The 19,377-nt window shown below is 44.9% G+C and overlaps 1 protein-coding gene across 3 annotated transcripts in view; it reads left to right on the top strand.

The window, feature by feature from the left end:
• The window catches only part of ctdp1 (CTD (carboxy-terminal domain, RNA polymerase II, polypeptide A) phosphatase, subunit 1), a 308,714-nt gene that overhangs the window by 280,896 nt on the left and 8,441 nt on the right, over positions 1–19,377 (top strand). Inside the window, exon 13 of one of the 3 annotated variants that reach the window (XM_072466986.1) lies at positions 15,155–16,392. The exons of the other annotated variants lie outside the window; for them this stretch is intronic. Coding sequence (XP_072323087.1) covers positions 15,155–15,182 — 28 coding nt within the window. The 3' untranslated portion in view covers positions 15,183–16,392. Of the gene's footprint in view, positions 1–15,154; positions 16,393–19,377 lie in introns of those variants that run through there. 3 annotated transcript variants of the gene reach the window in all.

The following is a 19,377-nucleotide window of genomic DNA, read 5'->3' on the forward strand; positions in this document are numbered from 1 at the left end:
AGTAATCAATGCATATATTCCATCAATAGTGCGCCATGCTGTTAACTTAAATAACCCCTCAGACAATCGGTGCTGAAAGCTTTTATGCTTCATAGCTTGAGCTAGACTGTTCCAGCGAGGGAACTTGTTGAGATGGGCAGTGAGCTCTAGGCTATAAATATAAATCTTAATGTTACGCCATTCCATAATTATCCTGTAAAATATTTATGTGGATTTGTACGGATGTTAAAAAATTGTGCGATAAGCTGTTTTAGCTAAAATAGCACCCATTACCTTTTCAGCAATTAGGACAACTTATTTAGTAACCTCCATTAAATCAAATATACTGCTCCACGAGGTGCTGATCTTGTAAGGTGCAGTAACACTGGCAAATAATAAGTACAATTCATTTCAACAACAAAGGGAAAAATGTGTTTTAAAATATAAGTAATTCATCAATATTGTGTAACTCGTGATTCTGTCAGGCTCAGTGATCTAATCGTACTGAGCCCGTTCAATAGTTCTGGCACGTGGGCTTCACAATATTGAGTGTCCCTCCATGCCAGATATGGTGCATTGATACTCTAGATACTAACACTGCAGGGCGATGGGACGTAGAATTCACGGCGACTCTGGTCATGGGCTGATTTATCACTCGTAACTGCGTTGGGGAGAGAGGTACCCTGTGGAGTCCAAGTGGTTCCCACAGGGAATGGGAAAAACTTTAAATGTCAGTTTCCTCAACCTGCTCCAAGGCACCTCCAACAGCCAGTGCAAGGAAGGCATGTTGGTCTTGACCGAGTAATGACTACCCAACGCAGCCACTGGATAGACTTTAGCCAATGCTTATTATTCCTACAATACCCACCGCAGCAAAGAACCTACAGCAACAGCACACAGTGATTAAGTTATTTCAAAGAGGAAATGATTATCCAGCAAATCAATCCACCCACCTTCCAATCTTCTTGCAATTTTCTTTTTTTTAAATAAATTTAGAGTAACCAATTCATTTTTTCCAATTAAGGGGCAATTTGGCCTGGCCAATTCACCTAACCTGCACATCTTTGGGTTGTGGGGGCGAAAACCACGCAAACGCGGGGAGAATGTACAAACTCCACACAGACAGTGACCCAGAGCCGGGATCGAACCTGGGACCTCGGCGCCGTGAGGCAGCAGTGCTATTCATTGCGCCACCGTGCTGTCCCTTCTTGCCATTTTCATCCATCATCTGTTCGAGAAACACATCTGGTATATTCTGCTGATTGTTTCTGTTAGAACCTTTTTGGGAAGTAGTTCTTCCGAATTTCCCCCATGTACCGCTAATTTTTAGGTAATTCTCTCTACTCTTTAAAATCTTCGCAGTGCGAGGAACGTGGCTGGATAAGCTTCTTCAATTCCCTGCGGAAATTATAAACTCTTTTAGAAAGGTCACACTGGCCTAATTAATGCTAACAAGCCCAGCCCCCTTGCCCTTTCCTCATTACCTGCGTTGTTACCATTGTGTATCATTTGTGTTGCCCTTTGCAATATCTACTCAAGCACTGAGATGTTCTTCTAATAGCTTAGGACCTTTAGCTTAACCCTTTACCTTATTTGCTATGCACTAGGCTAATGGCATCAATCATTTTGTCCACAATAATGTTGATTTGAGATACAATGAAGTTAGAAAGTTGGTCTTGCATTCAAAGTCCTCTTCTCGTTTACGTACCAAATTATTTAACATTTGGATTGGATTGGATTTGTTTATTGTCACGTGTACCGAGGTACAGTGAAAAGTATTTTTCTGCGAGCAGCTCAACAGATCATTAAGTACATGAGAAGAAAAGGGAATAAAAGAAAATACATAATAGGGCAACTCAACATATACAATGTAACTACATAAGCACCGGCATCGGGTGAAGCATACAGGGTGTAGTGTTAATGAAATCAGTCCATTTGTCTACATTAGTCTCTGCGAGCCAGTTTAACAAAGGACCCAAATCCCATTGTTGTTGAATTTCTGACTGGGATAAGATTTAATGCTGAATACATTATTGTAACATGCTTAACACATTTCGATGTAGATGTAATACTACATGGCTGGATGCTTCCGCGCACCACAAGCTCGCCACAGGCAAGACCTGGACCATGTAAAGGTGGATTGACCTCAGGCGGGAATTTCCGATCGCTGGGCGGGCGCGCCTGGAGAATCCCGCACAAGGTCTTGTTATTGATTATCATAGTTCCACTTAAACAACAAAGAACAAAGAAAAGTACAGCACGGGAACAGGTCCTTCGGCCCTCCAAGCCTGCGCCGACCATGCTGCCCGTCTAAACTAAAATCTTCTACACTTCCGGGGTCCGTATCCCTCTATTCCCATCCTATTCATGTATTTGTCAAGATGCCCCTCAAATGTCACTATCGTCCCTGCTTCCACCACCTCCTCTGGCAGCGAGTTCCAGGCACCCACTACCCTCTGTGTAAAAAAAACTTGCCTCGTACATCTCCTCTAAACCTTGCCCCTTGCACCTTAAACCTATGCCCCCCAGTAATTGACCCCTCTACCCTGGGAAAAAGTCTCTGACTATCCACTCTGTCTATACCCCTCATAATTTTGTAGACCTCTATCAGGTCGTCCCTTAACCTCCTTTGTTCCAGTGAGAACAAACCAAGTTTATTCAACCTTCCTCATAGCTAATAACTGATGAGAAACAACAATATATTGCCTTACTGTCATTAATACCTGGTTCAGCACTGGGGAATTCTCCAATACGACCAGGAATCACTTTGAAACTCTGAACTGGTGGGCCATACAATAATGGGACATGGTTTCCTGCAGTCCCACGCAGTCCGTATCTGGGGCGAGATTCTCCGACCCCCCCCCGCCGGGTCGGAGAATCGCCGGGGGCTGGCGCGAATCCTGCCCCGCCGGTTGCCGAATTCTCCGGTACCGGATATTCGGCGGGGGCGGGAATCGCGCCGCACCGGTTGGTGCCCCCCCCCCCCCCCCCCCCGCCGATTCTCCGGCCCGGATGGGCCGAAGTCCCGCTGCTGGAATGCCTGTTCTGCCGGCGTGGATTAAACCACCTCTCTTACCGGCGGGACAAGGCGGCGCGGGCGGGGTCCTGGGGAGGGCGTGGGGCGATCTGGCCCCGGGGGGTGCCCCCACGGTGGCCTGGCCCGCGATCGGAGCCCACCAATCCGCGGGCGGGCCTGTGCCGTGGGGGCACTCTTTTCCTTCCGCCTTCGCCACGGTCTCCGCCATGGCGGAGGCGGAAGAGACCCCCTCCACTGCGCATGCGCGGGGATGCCATGAGCGGCCGCTGACGCTCCCGCGCATGCGCCGCCCGGCAAAGTCAGTTTCGCGCCAGCTGGCGGAGCACCAAAGGCCTTTCCCGCCAGCTGGCGGGGCGGAAATCAGTCCGGCGCGGGCCTAGCCCCTCAAGGTTGGGCTCGGCCCCTCAAGATGCGGAGGATTCCGCACCTTTGGGGCGGCGCGATGCCGGACTGATTTGCGCCGTTTTTGGCGCCAGTCGGCGGACATCGCGCCGATTGCGGAGAATCCCGCCCCTTGTCTTAGCTGTGCGAGAGAGGCCGCACTCCCTGTCTGGGAGGCACCAATGGCATGTCTTCAACTGGCCTGCTCCGCCACAACAATGGTGTTGATAGAGACCAGGGAGAAAGTCAGCCGAGGAGAATGTCTGAGCTGTGAGTGCTTCATGAAAAAGTCAAACACTGAAAAAAGAAAGGACAGGCTCTCCACTTTAATACCATTCTAAAGCTAGATGGAACACAAATCATGGAGATGGGAAATGACCCATTTACTGAATGCTTCATGGCCCACTGAAGATTGTTGGTAGGACCTAGGTGACTTGTACATTTTGTTGAAGTATCTTGTAGCATAGCAACGTAGCTGTAACGTATTTTGCAAGTTATGAAAATAAAACAGCGTCACAACATTGTTCTAAAGTCATCTAGATGTCTTTTTAGTACATTTGCCACCATAAGGCGGTACGGTGGCACAGTGGTTAGCACTGCTGCTCACAGCTCCAGGGACCCGGGTTCAATTCCGGCCTCGGAAGTGTCTGTGTGAAGGTTGCACGTTCTCCCCGTGTCTGCCTGGGTTTCCTCCGAGTAATCCAGTTTCCTCCCACAGTCCTAAAATGTGCAGATTAGGTGGATTGGCCATGATAGAATCGTAGAATTTACAGTGCAGAAGGAGGCCATTCGGCCCATCGAGTCTGCACTGGCCCTTAGTGTCCGAAAGGTTGGGTGGGGTTACGGGGATAGGGTAGAGACATCGGCTAAGGTAGGGTGCTCTTTCAGTGAGTCGGAGCAGTCTCAATGGGCCGAATGGCCTCCTTCTGCACTGTAATTTCTATGATAGCTAACCAGTTAACCCAAGTCACGATCCATTAACTTTCACTCTCATACAGATTGTAGTTAATTGTATTCCAAGGAAATATATTTTCAGTGATCATGCACTCATTATTTCTTTGAAGAAGAATAAGATCTACTCATGTAGGTTTAACCGTGATGATCAAATATATTGGAAAATTGCCTCCAGCAATAGGAAAAGCAAGACAAACCTAATGTGCTTTAAAAATGTATGACAAGGATGAGTGCATTAAACTGTGTCGTTACATGGTGACAAATACTGATTCAAGACATCAAAAGCTACAGAAATTATTTTTTTGATGTGTTTCATTTCCTTAAGGATTAAGGCAATGCTTTTGTCCATAATAATGAAAAACTTTCAAAATCTATAACACATTGATACAGAATTCTGCTAGCAAGTTGATTCTCTTCATGTTCTTAAGAGTACAAAACCAAATCCCAGTGTAATTTTAGAATCTGGTGGATTCAGAGCCTTACAGTAGCAAGCAATTCCCAGTGATGTGATTTGGGTTTGTCCAAATGCTCTTATGTGAATCTTCTTCCCTGTCATGTGAGTTGGTGAAAGTGGACCCCAGGTGTTCTTTACCCCTTTCTCCACTGGAGCTCAGCCAAGCATTCACAATAAGGCTAACCAAAGAAACAGATATCTGGCCATCTGTTTCTGTTGGTAAAGTTCATGATGTTATAATAAGTTATTTCTTTGAACTGTTTCTTTTATTGCCTGCATGGTTATTTGGACAAGATTAAGAGGGAATGAAGTTCGATAAAGCTTTTGTTATTGATACTGTAATTACTAGTTGCGCTACTGGTTAGGGAGAATATCACAGCAGTACTACGGGAGAATACTTCAGAGGGCAGCAAGGCTATATGGATAGAAATCAGGAATAAGAAGGGTGCAGTCACAATGCTGGGGGTTTACTACAGGCCTCCCAACAGCCAGTGGGAAATAGAGGAGCAGATAGGTAGACAGATTTTGGAAACGAGTAAAAACAACAGGATTGTTGTGATGAGAGACTTGAACTTCCCCAATATTGACTGGGACTCACTTAGTGCTAGGGGCTTAGACGGGGCAGAGTTTGTAAGGAGCATCCAGGAGGGCTTCTTAAAACAATATGTAGATAGCCCAACTAGGGAAGGGGCTGTACTGGACCTGGTATTGGGGAATGAGCCCGGCCAGGTGGTAGAAGTTTCAGTAGGGGAGCATTTCGAGAACAGTGACCACAACACAATAAGTTTTAAAGTGCTGGTGGATAAGGAAAAGACTGGTCCTAGGGTGAATGTGCTAAATTGGGGGAAGGCTAATTATAACAATATTAAGCGGGAACTGAAGAACCTAGATTGGGGGCCGATGTTTGAGGGTAAATCAACATCTGACATGTGGGAGGCTTTCAAATGTCAGTTGAAAGGAATACTGAACCGGCATGTTCCTGTGCGGAAGAAGGATAAATACAACAAATTTCGGGAACCTTGGATAAAGAGAGATATTGTAGGCCTCGTCAAAAAGAAAAAGGAGGCATTTGTCAGGGCTACAAGGCTGGGAAGATGAAGCCTGTGTGGAATATAAGGAAAGTAGGAAGGAACTTAAGCAAAGAGTCAGGAGGGCTAGATAGGGTCACGAAAAGTCATTGGCAAATAGGGTTAAGGAAAATCCCAAGACTTTCTACACGTACTGAAAAAGGAAGAGGGTAGCCAGGGAAAGCGTTGTCATGCGAGAGTGCTTTTAAGTACTGGATGTTTAATCAATGTACCTTTAAGAAAACAGTGATGTCATAGAGTGGGTGGAGCTCAGCTCAGTTCAGCCATTTTGCAGTTTAGTTTGGTTTTTGCAGTTTAGTTTGGTTTTATAGTCTGGTTTTGCTGAGAGCAGTTTAAAAGTAGAAAGCCAGTTTGAGACAGCAGCTTGAGAAGTTCTGGTTTGCTGTGAGTTGCTTGCAGGAAGAAAGCAAGATGCTGGAGCTGAAGTCACCCAAGCTAATATATCTCTGCCCTTCTACAGAAAATATATATATCCTTTAACCTGATGTGATACTGTTTAAAAGTGTTAAGTCTCTTGGAAGTTTGAAGTAACATTTTAAGGAATTATTTACTGTTGCAATATTTTCTGAGTTATCTTTGAAGTAAGGGGTGTTAAGAGATCCAATGTTTATTTAAGATGTTAAGTTGAGTTCATGGAATAAACAGTGTTTTGTGTTTGAAAACCCACGTGTCCATAATTGTAATACCACACCTAGGGAAAAGGCCGTGTGCTAGGAAAAGCAACAAATCCATTAAAGGGAGAGGTTGGTTGAACACCATGATACATTTTGGGGTTCTGAAAACACCTCGCCCATAACAATTGGGGGCTCGTCCGGGATAAAAGTCTATCTAGTGGATTGGCTTTTGTGAACTTAAAGATAGTGAAGGATTGTTGCGTTTCCGGTGTGGTATTTTAGTTTAAGTGGTGAGAGTGTTGTGAACAATAGGTCTTTCAGAGGCTCAGAAGTTTTTTTGGGTGGAGAATGTCATACGTAGTACTTTACGGCAGAAACAAAAAGCAGAGTGTTAGATTTGGCAAGAACATTGCAGTTAACATTACCTGACAAAATGCGAAAAGGTGAGGTAATTATGGCGGTGGTTAAGCATTTAAAGTTGCCTGAGATAGAGTTTGACTCATTGGAAATGGCAAAAATTCAGTTGCAAATTAAACAAATGGAACATGAGAAAGAATTAAAGCGGCTTGCATACGAGAGTGAGAGAGAGGAAATAGAAAGAGAAAGAGAGGGAGAGGAAAAAGAGAGAAAGAAAGGAAAAAGAAAGAGAAAGAGAGAGAGAGGAAAAAGAAAAGGAGAGAGAAGAAAGGAGAAAACAAAGAATAGCCCTAGCAGAACAAAAAGAAAAAGAAAGGGAGATACAGATCAGGGAAAAAGGTAAAGAGAGGGAGTTTGAACTTCAGAAAATGGCCATGAAACATGACAATCAGTTAAAATTGGCAGACGTAAAGGGAAACGTACAGTTGGATGATAGTTATGCGGAGAAAGAGTGTCATAGTCGAAGGCTTGGTGGGAATCTATTTAAATATGTCCAAGCATTGCCAAGGTTTGACGAGAAGGAAGTGGAAGCCTTTTTCATTTCATTTGAGAAGGTAACTAAACAAATGAAATGGCCACAGGACATGTGGGTGTTACTGATTCAAACAAAGCTGGTAGGTAGAGCTAGTGAAGTGTTTGCATCACTACCGGAGGGAGATATCTGGAACGTATGAGGAGGTCAAGAAATCCATCTTAAGTGCATATGAGCTAGTGCCTGAAGCTTACCTACAAAGGTTTAGAAATTTAAGGAAAGAATTTGGTCAAACATACATGGAGTTTCAAAGGGTCAAACAGAGTAATTTTGATAGGTGGATAAGGGCTTTAAAAATGGACCAAGCGTATGAAGCTCTCAGAGAAATTATACTTTGGAGGAATTTAAAAATTCAATTCCTGATGTAGTGAGAACTCATGTGGAAGAACAGAGGGTTAAAACTGCGAGATTAGCAGCCGAAATGGCAGATGATTATGAATTAGTTCATAAATCAAAGATTGGTTTCCGACATCAGTTTCAGCCGGTGAGGGATAGAAATTGGGGACATGAGAAATACTCAAGTGGTAACGGTAAAGGTGATCTGATGGGAGACAATAAAGAGAGTGTACCTCAGATTTAAAAAGAAATCCAGGAGGGTGGAAAAGAAATGAAAAGTTTCAAATGTTTTCACTGTAATAAATTAGGCCATGTAAAGCCTCAGTGTTGGTGGTTGAAGAAAAGCACTGGGAAGGCTGATGTGATAAAACAGGATAAGACAGTGGGATTGGTTAGAGTGGTGAAGGAAAGCCCAAGGGAAGCGAAGGAGGTACAAACGATTGTACAGCCTGTTCAAGAAGTAATTGTTAAGAAGGTACCAGGTGTCTTTAAAGAATTTACTTGTGTGGGTAAAGTTTACTCATGTGTATCAGGAGGAGCAGGTAAATAAGTCACAATTTTAAGAGATACAGGGGCTAGTCAATCTTTAATGGTAAGAGATGAGGAATTATGTAGTTTGGGACGAATGTTGCCAGAAAATGTGGTGATATGTGGAATTCAGGGTGAGAGGAGTAGTGTTCCATTATATAAGGTAAGGTTGGAAAGTCCAGTGAAGAGTGGTGAAGTGGTAGTAGGAGTAATAGATAAACTATCTTGTCCAGGAATACAGTTTATCTTGGGTAATGATGTAGCTGGATCGCAGGTGGGAGTGATGCCTACTGTGGTTGATAAGCCAGTGGAAAATCAGTCAACTGAAATGTTGAAGGACGAATATCCTGGGATTTTTCCGGATTGTGTAGTAACAAGGTCGCAAAGTCACACGTTAAGACAAGAGGAGAAATCAAAGAGTGAAGATGAAGTTGAAGTGCAATTATCAGAAACGATTTTTGGTCAGATGGTTGAAAAAGAACAAGAACAGGTGGAGGATGAGGCGGATATTTTTAGTTCAGGAAGATTGGCAGAGTTACAACAGAAAGATGTAGAAATGAATCGGATGTATCAGAAAGCATATATGGAAGAGAAATCTGAGAGTATACCAGAGTGTTATTATCGTAAAAATGATGCCTTGATGAGAAAATGGAGACCTGTACATATGCAGGCGGATGAAAAGTGGGCAGAAGTTCATCAAGTAGTATTGTCGGTAGGGTATAGAAAGGAGGTGTTGTGAGTTGCCCATGAGGTACCAGTGGGAGGTCATTTGGGAATAAGGAAAACTCAAGCTAAAATCCAGAAACATTTTTATTGGCCTGGACTACATAAAGATGTAGTTACATTTTGTCAATCATGTCACACATGTCAAGTGATAGGGAAACCTCAAGCAGTGATAAAACCAGCGCCTTTAATACTCATTCCAGCATTTGAGGAACCTTTTACAAGGGTCCTAATCGATTGTGTAGGACCGCTTCCTAAAACAAAAAGTGGGAATCAATATCTTTTGACTGTAATGGATGTGTCTACTAGGTTTCCAGAGGCCATTCCAGTATGTAATATTACAGCTAAAAGGATTGTGGAGGAGTTACTTAAATTCTTTACTAGATATGGACTACCCACAGAAATCCAATCGAATCAAGGATCAAATTTTACTTCAAAGTTATTCAAAGAAGTTATGGATAGCTTAGGAATAAAACAATTTAAATCAACTGCGTACCATCCAGAATTGCGGGGAGCGTTAGAAAGGTGGCATCAGACATTAAAGACAATGTTGAGGGCGTATTGTCAAGATTATCCAGAGGATTGGGGTAAAGGAATTCCATTCGTATTGTTTGCAATTAGGGATGCACCTAATGAGTCAACCAAATTTAGTCCTTTTGAACTAATTTTTGGTTATCATAGAATCATAGAAGTTTACAGCATGGAAACAGGCCCTTCGGCCCAACCAGTCCATGCCGCCCAGTTTTTACCATTATGCTAGTCCCAGTTGCCCGCACTTGGCCCATAACCCTCTATACCCATCTTACCCATGTAACTATCTAAATGCTTTTTAAAAGACACAATTGTACCCGCCTCTACTACTACCTCTGGCAGCCCATTCCAGACACTCACTACCCTCTGAGTGAAGAAATTGCCCCTCTGGGCCCTTCTGAATCTCTCCCCTCTCACCTTAAACCTCTTGCCCTCTAGTTTTAGACTCCTCTACCTTTGGGAAAAGATGTTGACTATCTACCTTATCTATGCCCCTCATTATTTTATAGACCTCTATAAGATCACCCCTAAGCCTCCTACGCTCCAGGGGAAAAAATCCCAGTCTATCCAGCCTCTCCTTATAACTCAAACCATCAAGTCCCGGCAACATCCTAGTAAATCTTTTCTGCACTCTTTCCAGTTTAATAATATCCTTTCTATAATAGGGTGACCAGAACTGCACACAGTATTCCAAGTGTGGCCGTACCAATGTCTTGTACAACTTCAACAAGACGTCCCAACTCCTGTATTCAATGTTCTGACCAATGAAACCAAGCATGCCGAATGCCTTCTTCACCACCCTGTCCACCTGCGACTCCACCTTCAAGGAGCTATGAACCTGTACTCCTAGATCTCTTTGTTTTATGACTCTCCCCAACGCCATACCATTAACTGAGTAGGTCCTGGCCTGATTCGATCTGCCAAAATGCATCACCTCACATTTATCTAAATTAAACTCCATCTGCCATTCGTCGGCCCACTGACCTAATTGATCAAGATCCCGTTGCAATCCTAGATAACCTTCTTCACTATCCACTGTGCCACCAATCTTGGTGTCATCTGCAAACTTACTAACCATGCCTCCTAAATTCTCATTCAAATCATTAATATAAATCACAAATAACAATGGACCCAGCACCGATCCCTGAGGCACACCACTGGTCACAGGCCTCCAGTTTGAAAAACAACCCTCTACAACCACCCTCTGTCTCCTGTCGTCCAGCCAATTTTGAATCCAATTGGCAACCTCACCCTGGATTCCGTGTGCTTTAACCTTCTGCAACAACCTACCATGCGGTACCTTGTCAAAGGCTTTGCTAAAGTCCATGTAGACAACGTCTACTGCACTGCCCTCATCTACCTTCTTGGTCACCCCCTCAAAAAACTCAATCAAATTTGTGAGACATGATTTTCCACGCACAAAGCCATGCTGACTGCCCCAAATCAGTCCTTGCCTCTCTAAATGCTTGTAGATCCTGTCTCTCAGAATACCTTCTAGCAACTTACCTACTACAGACGTTAGGCTCACCGGTCTGTAGTTCCCAGGCTTTTCCCTGCTGCCCTTCTTAAACAAGGGCACAACATTCGCCACTCTCCAATCTTCAGGCACCTCACCTGTGGCTGCCGATGATTCAAATATCTCTGTTAGGGGACCCGCAATTTCCTCCCTAGCCTCCCACAACATCCTGGGATACATTTCATCAGGTCCCGGGGATTTATCTACCTTGATGCGCTTTAAGACTTCCAGCACCTCCTCCTCTGTAATATGCACACTTCTCAAGACATCACTATTTAGTTCCCTTAGTTTCCTAACATCCATGCCTTTCTCCACCGTGAATACCGATGAAAAATATTCATTCAGGATCTCACCCAACTCTTGTGGCTCTGCACATAGATGTCCTTGTTGATCCTTAAGAGGCCCTACTCTGTCCCTAGTTACTCTTTTCCCCTTTATGCATCTGTAGAATCTCTTTGGATTCTCCCTTGCATTATTTGCCAAAGCAATTTAATGTCCCCTTTTTGCCCTCCTGATTTCCCTCTTAACTCTTTTTCGACAATCTCTATACTCTTCAAGGGATCCACTTGATCCCAGTTGCTTATGTACGTCATATGCCTCCTTCTTCTTTTTGACCAGAGTCTCAATATCTCGAGTCATCCAGGGTTCCCTACTTCTACCAGCCTTGCCCTTCACTCTAAAGGGAATGTGCTTACCCTGCACCCTGGTTAACACATTTTTAAAAGCCTCCCATTTACCAGCCGTCCCTTTGCCTGCCAACAGTCTCCCCCAATCTACCTCTGCAAGTTCCTGTCTGATACCATCAACATTGGCCTTGCCCCAATTAAGAATTTTAACTCTTGGGCCAGACCTATCATTCTCCATAGCTATCTTAAAACTAATGGAGTTATGGTCACTTGTCCCAAAGTGATCCCTCACTAGCACTTCTGTCACTTGCCCTTCCTTATTTCCCAAGACGAGGTCAAGTTTTGCCCCCTCTCTAGTCGGTCCATCCACATACTGAATGAGAAATTCCTCCTGAATACACTCCACAAATTTCCCTCCATCCAAGCCCCTAATGCTATGGCTGTCCCAGTCAATGTTGGGAAAGTTAAAGTCCCCTACTACTACCACCCTATTATTCTTGCAGCTATCTGTAATCTCCTTACATATTTGCTCCTCAATTTCCCGCTGACTATTTGGGGGCCTGTAGTACAGTCCTACCAAGGTGATCTCTCCCTTCTTATTTTTCAGTTCCACCCATATGGACTCAGTGGGCGAACCCTCGGATATATCCCCTCTAAGTACTGCCGTGATGTTCTCCCTAATCAAAAACGCCACTCCCCCTCCTCTCTTACCTCCTGTTCTATCCTTTCTATAGCATCTGTACCCCGGAACATTGAGCTGCCAGTCCTGCCCCTCCCTTAGCCATGTTTCAGTCATAGCTATAATATCCCAGTCCCATGTGCCCATCCATGCCCTGAGTTCATCTGCTTTGCCCGTCAGGCCCCTTGCATTGAAATAAATGCAGTTTAATGTAGACCTTCCTTGCTCTCTGCCCTGCTTTCTCTGGTCATGCTTTACACACTCTCCCTTCCTGCCTTTTGTTTCTATCCCCACTGACTTCCTACATCGGTTCCCATCCCCCTGCCACATTAGTTTAAACCCTCCCCAACTGCACTAGCAAACACACCCCCGAGAACATTGGTTCCGGTCCCACCCAGATGCAGACCGTCCGATTTGTACAGGTCCCACCTCCCCCAGAACCGGTCCCAATGTCCCAGGAATTTGAAACCCTCCCTCTTGCACCATCTCTCAAGCCACGTATTCATCCTAGCTATCCTGTCATTCCTACTCTGACTATCACGTGGCACTGGTAGCAATCCTGAGATTACTACCTTTGAGGTCCTACTTTTTAGTTTAACTCCTAACTCCCTAAATTCAGCTTGTAGGACCTCAACCCGTTTTTTACCTCTATCGTTGGTGCCTATATGCACCACGACAGCTGGCTGTTCACCCTCCCCCTCCAGAATGCCCTGCAGCCGCTCCGAGACATCCTTGACCCTTGCACCAGGGAGGCAACATACCAACCTGGATTCTCGTTTGCGTCCGCAGAAACGCCTGTCTATTCCCCTTACAATTGAATCCCCTATCACTATAGCTCTGCCACTCTTTTTCCCGCCCTTCTGTGCAGCAGAGCCAGCCACAGTGCCATGAACCTGGCTGCTGCCACCTTCCCCTGGTGAGCCATCTCCCCCAACAGTTTCCAAAACGGTATATCTGTTTTGGAGGGAGATGACCGCAGGGGATCCCTGCACTGCCTTCCTACTCTTCCTCTGTCTGTTGGTCACCCATTCCCTATCTGCCTCAGTAATTTTAATCTGCGGTGTGACCAACTCACTGAATGTGCTATCCACAACTTCCTCAGCATCGCGGATGCTCCAAAGTGAGTCCATCCGCAGCTCCAGAGCCGTCAAGCGGTCTAACAGGAGCTGCAGTTGGACACACTCCTTGCAGATGAAGGAGTCAGGGACACCAGAAGGGTCCCTGACTTGCCACATCTCACAAGAGGAGCATGACACGGGTCTGAGCTCTCCTGCCATGACTTAAACCTGAAGTTAAATTTGAACTACACTACACAGCGAAGAGAAAGTCAGAGAGACAAATCACTTACCAGTCACAAGCCAATCACTTACCTGCTGGCTGTGATGTAATTGCTCCCGAGGCTCCCTCACAGGTCTGCTTCTCTGCACCTCCTTAAGATGAGCACCAAATTCCCTTAACTAGTTAATTAATTTACTTAATTGGATTTTTTTTGTTTTTTGTTTTGGGGAAACTCAACCCCAAACTCCAAAAAAACACAGCCCTCACTCACCTCTTACCCGACCTCAGCCTTCCCCAAACTCAGATACACTCTGTTTGCCTCCAGCACTCCGTTTCTATAGGCACTTCAGCCACACCCTTTGTATCCTTCCTGATTTACAGTCAGCCAATAGGCCTGCTCCCGAAACTGATCTCCCGAAACTAATAGCTGACCTGCAAGGTAAGGAAGTTGTTAAGCAGTACTTACCTCACCCAGGCCGCGACCTTTTAAACTGTCCCCTCTGCCTCGCAGCTCCCGCGCTTTTTCAAACTCCCGCGCTGTTTCCAAGGTCCCGGCTCTCTCTCTCTCCCGAACTAACAGCTGACCTGCAAGGTAAGGAAGTTGTTAAGCAGTACTTACCTCACCCATGCCGCGACCTTTTAAACTGTCCCCTCTGCCTCGCAGCTCCCGCGCTTTTTCAAACTCCCGCGCTGTTTCCAAGGTCCCGGCTCTCTCTCTCTCCCGAACTAACAGCTGACCTGCAAGGTAAGGAAGTTGTTAAGCAGTTATGAGGTAAGAGGACCACTTAAATTGATTAAGGAAAAATTAACACTGATTTTCCACTGGCTTATCAACCATAGTGGGTGAGAATTCGGAAATTACACTATTGGATTACGTGTCAAATTTTAGGAAACGATTAAATAGAGCAGATGAATTGGCTAGACAACATTTGAAAGTTGCACAAAATGTGATGAAACGGGTAGCGGACAAGAAATCCAAAGTTCGTAGTTTTGCCAGTGGGGATAAAGTTTTAGTGTTGTTACCAGTGGTAGGGGGGCCTTTAAAAGCTAGGTTTTGTGGGCTGTATCAGATTGAAAGGAAATTAATTGAGGTGAATTATGTGGTAAAAACACCAGAAAGAAGGAAGACTCACCGAGTGTGTCATGTGAATATGCTTAAAAGGTACTTTGAAAGGGAAGGAGAGAAAAAGGAGGTTTTAATGATTCTAACTCAAAGTGACAAACCAAATCCAGATGACTGTGAATTTGACATACCTCAAATTAAATTGGAAAATGAGGATGTTCTTAAAAACTGGGATGAATTGTTAAGTTACCTTCCAGAGGAAAAATGAACTGAACTGAAAGAGTTATTGATATCACATGGACAAGTTTGTAGAAATAAATTGGAAAGTACTAAAATGGCTATACATGATGTAGATGTGGAAAATGCTGTTCCTATCAAACAACATTCATATAGACTTAATCCTTTCAAATTGGCACAGGTTAACAGAGAGATTGAGAGTATGCTGAAGAATGGCATAAATGAAGTGGGTTGCAGCCAATGGAGCTCACCCATAGTGATGGTACTTAAACCAGACCATACCCAACGGTTGTGTGTGGACTATAGAAAGGTGAATGCAGTTACAAGAACGGACTCCCACCATTGAAGGATTGCATTGCAAAAGTGGGACAATCTGCTTTTATTTCCAACTTCCAGACATTGAAAGAACATTTAAAATATCGTATGGAGTTCTTCGATCGACTTCAGGCGGCGGGTTTGGTGATGAACCTAGCCGAAAGTGAATTTGGAGAAGCCCGGATCACTTTCCTTGCGGAGTTTCCGATACCCTCAAGACGAAGGGAAATAATGCGATTTCTTAGCATGAGTGGATTTGATCGAACAGTTGTGCAAATGTTTTGTGGCGTGATTACTCCACTGATGGACTTGCTAAAGAAACCTAAAAAATGTCAGTGGACAGCGGACTTTCAACAGGCATTTGACTGCCCGAAAGCTGTGATCACCAATGTTCCTGGATTGGAGAATTGCAAGGGACTCTGTGGTCAGATTGAACTAAATTATCTGATTCTAAAGAGAAATGCCAAGGAGTAGAGGAATGGATGGATCGTGCAGAGACTTTGTTCAAAGAGACTGTCAATTGAGAAGGATTTTGGTTGGAGGAAGAAGAACAAAGAAAAATGGACTATATTATTATACCTGTTTGCATGTGTTGTTTTTTTATAAAAACGAAAAGGTATATTTACTGCGTGCATTGCTTGGTGGATGATGCAAAAATGAAACCATCTTGAAGTTGATGGTTTATTTTTTTTCTTGGGGGGAGGTGTCATGCGAGAGTGCCTTTAAGAACTGGGTGTTAAGCAATGTACTTTTAAGAAAACAGTGATGTCATAGAGTGGGTGGAGCTCAGCTCAGTTCAGCCATTTTGCAGTTTAGTTTGGTTTTGCAGCCTGGTTTTGCTGAGAGCAGTTTAAAAGTAGAAAGCCAGTTTGAGACAGCAGCTTGAGAAGTTCTGGTTTGCTGTGAGTTGTTTGCAGGAAGAAAGCAAGGGGCTGGAGCTGAAGTCACCCAAGCTAATATATCTCTGCCCTTCTACAGAAAAAATATATATCCTTTAACCTGATGTGATACTGTTTAAAAGTGTTAAGCCTCTTGGAAGTTTGAAGGAACATTTTAAGGAGTTATTTACTGTTGCAATATTTTCTGAGTTATCTTTGAAGTAAGGGGTGTTAAGAGATCCAATGTTTATTTAAGATGTTAAGTTGAGTTCATGGAATAAACAGTGTTTTGTGTTTAAAAACCAACGTGTCCATAATTGTAATACCACACCTAGGGAAAAAGCCGTGTGCTCGGAAAAGCAACAAATCCATTAAAGGGAGAGATTGGTTGAACTCCATGATACATTTTGGGGTTCTGAAAACCCCTCACCCATAACAGTTGGCCCACTGAAGGAAAGGGAAGGGAATCTATGTGTGGAGCCAGAGGAAATGGGCGAGGTAGTAAATGAATACTTTGCATCAGTATTCACCAAAGAGAAGGAATTGGTGGATGTTGAGTCTGGAGAAGGGTGTGTAGATAGCCTGGGTCACATTGAGATCCAAAAAGACAAAGTGTTGGGAGTCTTGAAAAATATTACAGTCGGTAAGTCCCCAGGGCCTGATGGGATCTACCCCAGAATACTGAAGGAGGCTAGAGAGGAATTTGCTGAGGCCTTGACAGAAATCTTTGGATCCTCACTGTCTTCAGGTGATGTCCCGGAGGACTGGAGAATAGCCAATGTTGTTCCTTTGTTTAAGAAGGGTAGCAAGGATAATCCAGGGAACTACAGGCTGGTGAGCCTTACGTCAGTGGTAGGGAAATTACTGGAGAGAATTCTTCGAGACAGGATCTACTCCCATTTGGAAGCAAATGGACGTATTAGCGAGAGGCAGCATGGTTTTGTGAAAGGGAGGTCATGTCTCATTAACTTGATAAGAGTTTTTCGAAGAGGTCACAAAGATGATTGATGCAGGTAGGGCAGTGGATGTTGTCTATATGGACTTCAGTAAGGCCTTTGACAAGGTCCCTCATGGTAGACTAGTACAAAAGGTGATGTCACACGGGATCAGGGGTGAGCTGGCAAGGTGGATACAGAACTGGCTAGGTCATAGAAGGCAGAGAGTAGCAATGGAAGGATGCTTTTCTAATTGGAGGGCTGTGACTAGTGGTGTTCTGCAGGGATCAGTGCTGGGACCTTTGTTGTTCATAGTATATATAAATGATTTGGAGGAAAATGTAACTAGTCTGATTAGTAAGTTTGCAGACGACACAAAGGTTGGTGGAATTGCGGATAGCGATGAGGACTGTCAGAGGATACAGCAGGAATTAGATCGTTTGGAGACTTGGGCGGAGAGATGTCAGATGGAGTTTAATCCGGACAAATGTGAGGTAATGCATTTTGGAAGGTCAAATGCAGGTAGGGAATATACAGTGAATGGTACAACCCTCAAGAGTATTGAAAGTCGGAGAGATCTAGGTGTACAGGTCCACAGCTCACTGAAAGGGGCAACACAGGTGGAGAAGGTAGTATTGAAGGCATACGGCATGCTTGCCTTCATTGGCCGGGGCATTGAGTATAAGAATTGGCAAGTCATGTTGCAGCTGTATAGGACCTTAGTTAGGCCACACTTGGAGGATAGTGTTCAATTCTGGTCGCCACACTACCAGAAGGATGTGGAGGCTTTAGAGAGGGTGCAGAAGAGATTTCTCAGGATGGTGCCTGGTATGGAGGGCATTAGCTATGAGGAGCGGTTGAATAAACTCGGTTTGTTCTCACTGGAACGATGGAGGTTGAGGGGTGACCTGATAGAGGTCTACAGCTTTTAATACAAAGTCCCAAAGAACCCAGGCTAGCCTTCCAACAAGCCCACCTTAGCCCTCGCGCGCCTCTGGGTCTGCCAGCCTGACACAATCCTGTAACCGGCCTGACACAATCCTGTACCCAGCCGGCCCCGTCCACGGAGCAAAAATAGTGTGCGCGGGTAGACGGGGAATATTTATACGGAGACGGTTTTGCTGAGTCAGGAAATTTCCTAACTCACGCTTCCCGCCTCGCTGACGAAAGTCCGGCCCATGGTTCTCTTTACATCTCTACCCGCCTCTGGGTTACTTCCGTGGTTATGAAAGATTTTCTTCCCTATTTATGAATCATCAGAGCCTTGCAGAGTCCCATGGCAACAAAGGGGCAAATTGGAAATAGTGGCAAATGTTAGCCAGTTTCAACATTTACTCATCGTAATTCAGCTTCTGTGACCGGCCAAGATTTGTGGGCTTCATCCCGAGGTCTAGCGTCAAAATTGAAATTACATTGACTTAATGCAAAATAAGAAAAGAATGGAAAATGTTCTTGGTGACGAGCAAAGCAAAATACATTCTAAAATTTTTGATAGAATCATAGGTCCTGGATTTCAAGATTTCACACTGTGGTGTGACAGATTGGGGGGTGGGGGGGGGGGGTGCTTGTAAATTCCAGCTTGTAGCCTTCCTGCCGCCCGCCCGCCCCAACCTCTGAAGTTTTACAGGGGGCAATCGAGCCGTCAGTCGCCTAGTGTGGCCGTTTAAATCCCCTGCCGCTGCTTTATTCAGGGTAGGGGGAGCCCCTTGCTGAGCAGATAGCCCGGCAGCGTTGGCAGCATAGGCCGCTGTCATTCAAGGGGACGGGATCTCAGTTGCAAGTCTCTTGTCCCCCATCGGAGGGACCCTCCCGAGGTCATACTTCCCCCACGTTACCGCACTCCCTTGGCTTCTTAAACCTGGGCTCTTCACCCAGAGCCTACCATTCTAACCCTGGCAGAATCCCTACCCCCGCCCTCCTCCGCTCCTCCGCTTACCTTCAGGTGCCAGTGACGAACTCTATCGGGGACTCCTCCCACCTGGCACTTCTGGGTTTGTAGGGGTGCTAGCCATCCGACTAGCCGGCAGCTCTCTGATGCAGGACTGGCTCCCTCCCGAGGGGCAAAAAAAACGTCCACCAATTGTCATAATATACAGCAGTATATCATGGTGCAGACACACACACTGATGGACACACAGCAAGACCAATCAACACACACAACACCGCAGCCAATCACCAGTTAGAGCACACTCACTGTATAGACAGAGGGCATCAGAGTTCCTGCTCATTCGGGATGCAGCCTCCTACAAGGACAGAGCTTACAGCTTACAGCACAG

This window comes from Scyliorhinus torazame, chromosome 11 (genome assembly GCF_047496885.1).
Source record: "Scyliorhinus torazame isolate Kashiwa2021f chromosome 11, sScyTor2.1, whole genome shotgun sequence".
Taxonomy (NCBI): domain Eukaryota; kingdom Metazoa; phylum Chordata; class Chondrichthyes; order Carcharhiniformes; family Scyliorhinidae; genus Scyliorhinus; species Scyliorhinus torazame.